Here is a 5,227-nt window from a genome sequence, read left to right as displayed (position 1 = left end):
TGATTGGTACAAACCCGATCGTTGGATATGGTGTACGAATTGACGAGTTGGAGTAACATCAGTTCATTCCAGAAGAAGTCTTGCAAACTATGATCCGTTCATTCTGGCTTCACAAGCTGATCAAGTAACTTATATTCGGTATCCTCGTGTGAGGAATAAACAAGACCCTTGGGTCACCGTGACCCATATAACTCCACGGGGGAAATTGGAAGGAGTTTCGGATACGGCTGCGATGCAACAATCCTCGAGCAGTGCCATAGGTGATCTTCATGTTGATGGAAGCGAAATCGATCTTGTTGTTGATTTTACTGGTGTAGGTGACAACGAAGTATTCTCAGATTCGGAGTCGGAGAAAGGAAGAATTCAACGAAGACTCGGTTTCTTCAGAATATTCATCAATTCGGATTAATAAAACTTTTATAAGTTAGAAAGATATTATATTTTGTAATGTTTAAGAGAAATATTTTTTAGTAAGTCTGAGTACTTTTTAGAAAATTTTTTTCATATGTTTTATTTTATTTTAATGAATGTTTCAAAGCGGATTTTTTTTTTAAAAACAAAATCTTCAATATTTTTTAAAAACTTTTATAAGTTAGAAAGATATTATATATTTTGTAATATTTAAGAGAAAATATTTTAGTAAGTTTGAGTACTTTTAAATAAATATTTTTCATATGTTTTATTTTATTTTAATGAATGATTCAAAGCGGATTTTTTTTAAAAAAAATATTCAATTTCCGACGGATTTCTGACTGGCTTCGGTCGGAATGTTCTGACCGATTTCCAACCATTATGGTGGTCGGAAAGCGTTATATATAAATCCAGAAACGCATAACCCTAATCCTATCCTCCCCTCCCCTCGACGAAATCGCCTCCTTGTTTCATCCCCGTCGATCTCCACCTGCGTCGCTCTCCCCCGCCGTTCTCCGTCGCTCTCCCCCGCCGTTCTCCGTCGCTCTCCCCCGCCGTTCTCCGTCGATCTCGCCGTCCCTTCATTCCCATCTCTCTCCCTCTCTCTCTCTCGAAAATCTCAGCCGAAAGATGTAAGTTTTATGAGTTTCGTTTGTTTAGTTTAGGTTTTAGGGCAAATGATTTCTCGTTATGATGTTGATAGCTTCTTGTCCTGCTTCGTCTGAATGCTTGATTATCGGTTTTGATTATGGAAAAAATTCCCGTCTATGATTTTGATAGATTCTTGGTCTGCTTCGTGTGAATGAATCATCGGTTTTGATTTTGTCAAATGATTTTTTGTGTATGATGTTGATAGCTTCTTATAGGTTGTGGTAATTAAAACTCTAAAAGTACATAGATTTTGATCGGTTATGTTGTTAACTCTCTGTCAAAAACATTTCATTTCTTGTTCTAAGTGTTAATTTTTTTTTAACTCGAGGTCTTATGCGGATTTTCTCGCCGGTTCTTTTCCATCTTCCTCATCTGCTGGTCTGGGTTCCCCGGCTGCACAAGGAACAAGTGTCCCTCAGCCACAGCCAGCATCAATCATCGAGGATAGGTTACTGAACGAGTTGTTGGTGGCACCAGGACGAGAGTTGCTTCCTAAGCTGAGCCCAAATGGAGAACCAAATACTAGCTGGTAAATTTTTAACTCTTAATCTAATCATTTCTGTTTTGCTATGTGCTTATGTATTCATTGTTTATAGGTTTAGGCGAAGAAATCGCAATGCAATTTGCAAGTCGATTTTGAAATGCTTTCACAGTCTCCTTGAGTTGCCTTATCCGACGTATGCACATGTTCCATTAGAAATTCAGAAGATGTGGCTCCGTTCATTTGCGGTAATGTCTTTTTGTAATGTAAATGTCCGCTTGGTTACAGATTAATTTCGACTTATGCATATGTTTGTTGTGTTTGCATGTTCATTGCAGCAAGATTGGAACTGGGACCCTGCTTTCACCAATGATGTGCGGACAGCCTTTAATTTGCAGGCTAGAAAGCAGTACACGAGCAACGTGACTGAGTGGAAGAAAAAGTGGAGGCTGAAGAAGGATAAACCCATATGTCTGAATCAAGATGTGTGGGACGGGTTTAAAGCCTATTGGCAGCTCGATGCTACTGCACATATTGCAGCTACCAATTCTGTTAATTGAAGAAGCAAGCGTGGTGGAAAAGGTGAAGCAGTACACAATGGTGGTGCTAAGACACGAGAGGAACGTGAGATAGAAATGGTAAGAGGTATTTTTTTTCAACTTTATTAATTTCATCATATACATTGAACTGATACTCTTATATCATTTGTGTGTTTATTGGAAGACTGCTGAAAGGGGTGGTGTGCCACCAGATTGGTTAGAATTGATGAGGGATATGCACACCAATAAACAAACCGGTGAGGTGCAAGATCCTGTTGCGAGAGAGCTGTTGGCAACTCTGAGTAAGCTGAAGGAGGAAAAAGAAGCACAACTTCAGCAGTCTCATCAGTTGTCTGCGAATGATGGATCTACAGCTTCTAACATGCTGTCCCGCGAAGAGATCAACCAACTGGTTCTCGAGGTATGTCTACTTTATGTGGTCAGTTGTTTTTTTTTTTTCTCCAGCCTATAACTTAGAATTTTAGGATTCGTTCTCAAGCTCCTAATATAGGTTTGGTTTCACTTCAGTAGAACTGTCAGTTTGAATTCAGTTAAAGGTTGTGTGACTTTTATATATAGCAAAACAGAAACCGAGTCAGTTTATTTCTTCTTCAGTTAGATGTTGGATCGGTTACTTCAAATCCAGCTGCTTGAATATTAACATGTTATATTTATAGTTCTTATAAAATTTAAAATCTTTCTACTCTTCTTTTGTAGAATGTTCCTATTAAGAAGGGTCGTCGGTATGGTATCGTTCGTACCTCTGAAGCTATCTCAACCTCATCATCTCAGCTCTCTGTTTCTTCCTCGAGTATTGTTCAATACATGGAGCGGATGAAGAAGAGCTTGATGAAGAGCGGTCATGTCATGTCCCCGATCCTAGATAGGATCGCCCGGACGGGCCATGGGCGGGGAGACGCCACTGGTGATCATGGAAACACCAAGGAATGGAATCATGAACCTGATCATGGAGAGCTTGTAGCTGTTGAAGACCTACACTTGAAGAATGTCTGAGCCAAAATAAAGCTTCTATCATCAAAGAAACTGATCTACATTCAAGCTACTCTACATTCAAGCTGATCATCATCTAGGCAAGTAGCTTGTGTGTGCTCTTTTCCTAACCTTTGGTTTTGTCCCACTGGGTTTTCAAAGGAAGGTTTTTAACGAGGCCACAAGCTACTTCTCCTATCTCCTAGATGATTGATCTTGATCTGTCCACATGAAGACCTTATCTTATATTAAGCTATGCTTTTATGTTTTTAGTTTTCGAAAAACTCTAGTCTTTGTTTATTTCCAAGGGAGCCTGTCCCTTTATTTTATTCTATTTTCGAGACCTTGTGCATTTACAAGGGTCTCTCTTTATATTTGGTCGTGACCCCCTTTATCATTAAGCAATCTTTTATCAAAAACCCCTTTCTTTTCCTCTCTTGTCTTGGCGAGTTGAATGTGTCTGGTGTGTAATATCCAGTCTGTTGTGTGTAATTCCACGCCCAGGGCTTTAGAGAGGGTGTCATATCCGATCTAAGCCTAGGAGTATCAAGAAGCCTTTCCGCAGCCTCTTGTGTCACCATTCGATCCACACCTTGAGAAGCTTGAGTCTTTTGATTCGTTTCTGCAAGGATTATCCCATCTGTTCCAGAGCATCATCCTAGGATCTCATCACGCACCAGTCAGGTCATTGGACCTGAGACAAGGTATCATGGCCTGAATGAAGGTTAAGGGCATCAGCCAGCTGAGGCTTAACCAGGATACGATGGAAACAAGGGTAAAGGAGTTGAGTGAGTGTTTAGGCAGCTGGACGAGTGTTGGTTTGAGTTCAATCAGCTCGGTTCAGCTGGTATTCAGTTCACCATGATCTGTTCAGCTCACAGGAGCTGGTGGACTAGCTCACTCAGCTGGGAACAGCTGGAGGTCAGCTCAATCCGGTGAACGGTGCGTTCTGGTTCGGATCAGTGTGGACGAGTCCGGGACGGTTACTGGGCGAGCCGGGTGGTCCGGGTGCAGGACGGTTCGACCAAATTGGTCTTAGGCTTGGGACAGGGAGTGGGCAAGCTTCCAGAGTGTGAGCTGAGGCTCAGTGATCGATTTGTCAAAGGAAGAAAAGGGGAGAAACCGCCAATGGGCGGTTATGGGACGGTTTGGACGGTTTTGGAAGAAGGATGTGATTTTTGGTAACTGTTCACCCAGGCGGTTGGGGACAGTATAAGTCGTCCTCTCTCTCTCATTTCTGCCATTCTGGTCGATTTTTACTCACTTTCACACAGAGAGAAACACAGAGAAAATTCAAGAGAGAAAGAGAGACACAAACCTTGGATTGGCCGATTTGATCCAAGAGATTGTTCTGGAGTGTTCCTGGTGTGTTTGGGCGTGTGATCAAGAGGATGGATTTGAGGCAGAAATACAAGGAGAAGGCAAAGGAGAAAGAGAAGGAAGTCGCCCCTGGAGACCGAACTCCTAAGGTGAGAGGTGTGGCCAGAGTAACCGGAGAAGCCGCGGATGATGGCCGTGTGAGTCTGGCGGTTTGGATCGATTGGCCACTCCTTACTCTGACTTCTTCTACTCTTTTTTCTTCATATATATTGTACTATGGATTGTTTTATGATATTACAGGGAAGGATCTATCGATCTTAAGGCCTTGGCCTGATCAAATCCCCATGAAAGCCCCTTGTTCTTTGTGGGCTGTTCATGGCCGAGATCACTATGATCTGAGCCAGTTCTTTTGAATCTGATTATGGGAATATTTTTCTTCTGAATTGTCATGATTTATCATGAATTTTATTTGGTATTTGGATCTCTTTTTAAAGGGGTCAGATTTGACATTTTTGATGATTGTTCTTGACTAGATTGGATCCGACCATGCAATGTGAACTGATTCTTGTTTTGTAATCTAACCTTGTGATTGTGTGTTTGTTTGTGTTGGATCCAGGACCAGAAATGGACCGTGGTAAGGGAAAAGCACCATGAGGACCGCGGCCATGGGAAGATGTGTGGTGATTGGGTTGATTCTGAAAATTGTGTAATTATTGTAGCCTATTGTGCAACTTGTGAACTTATGCGATTCTAGTGTGTGATCTATTTATTAGGATGATGAATGATGTATGAACCTTGGTTATTATCTATGAAATATCTATTTGCCCTAGTCGAT

The 5,227-nt window shown here is 41.4% G+C and overlaps 2 protein-coding genes across 2 annotated transcripts; both read left to right on the top strand.

Annotated features, from left to right (window-relative positions):
- The first annotated feature begins 910 nt into the window (after positions 1 to 910).
- LOC117131091 lies at positions 911 to 2,771 on the top strand. Its single transcript, XM_033283519.1, has 4 exons — positions 911 to 1,043; positions 1,391 to 1,591; positions 1,659 to 1,791; positions 1,882 to 2,771. Coding segments are annotated over exons 1-4 (558 nt in total). The 5' UTR covers positions 911 to 1,041; the 3' UTR covers positions 2,104 to 2,771.
- On the top strand, positions 2,040 to 2,946 carry LOC117131090 (the record flags this gene model as incomplete). The annotated part of the gene is made up of 3 exons (XM_033283518.1): positions 2,040 to 2,181; positions 2,267 to 2,503; positions 2,800 to 2,946. Coding segments are annotated over exons 1-3 (387 nt in total), but the record flags the coding sequence as incomplete, so codon positions are not given.
- Between the last annotated feature and the right edge of the window lie 2,281 nt (positions 2,947 to 5,227).

The sequence above is a fragment of the Brassica rapa genome, unplaced genomic scaffold, assembly GCF_000309985.2.
Source record: "Brassica rapa cultivar Chiifu-401-42 unplaced genomic scaffold, CAAS_Brap_v3.01 Scaffold0833, whole genome shotgun sequence".
NCBI classification, from domain to species: Eukaryota; Viridiplantae; Streptophyta; class Magnoliopsida; order Brassicales; family Brassicaceae; genus Brassica; species Brassica rapa.
This window is presented reverse-complemented; position numbering and strand designations above follow the sequence as displayed.

What these genes read in the sequence shown, in the direction of transcription:
- LOC117131091 (XM_033283519.1), top strand. An exon ending in GGAGAACCAAATACTAGCTG is followed by an intron (nt 1,592 to 1,658) that starts GTAAATTTTTAA and finishes CATTGTTTATAG; the next exon opens with GTTTAGGCGAAGAAATCGCA. An exon ending in TGTGGCTCCGTTCATTTGCG is followed by an intron (nt 1,792 to 1,881) that starts GTAATGTCTTTT and finishes TGTTCATTGCAG; the next exon opens with CAAGATTGGAACTGGGACCC.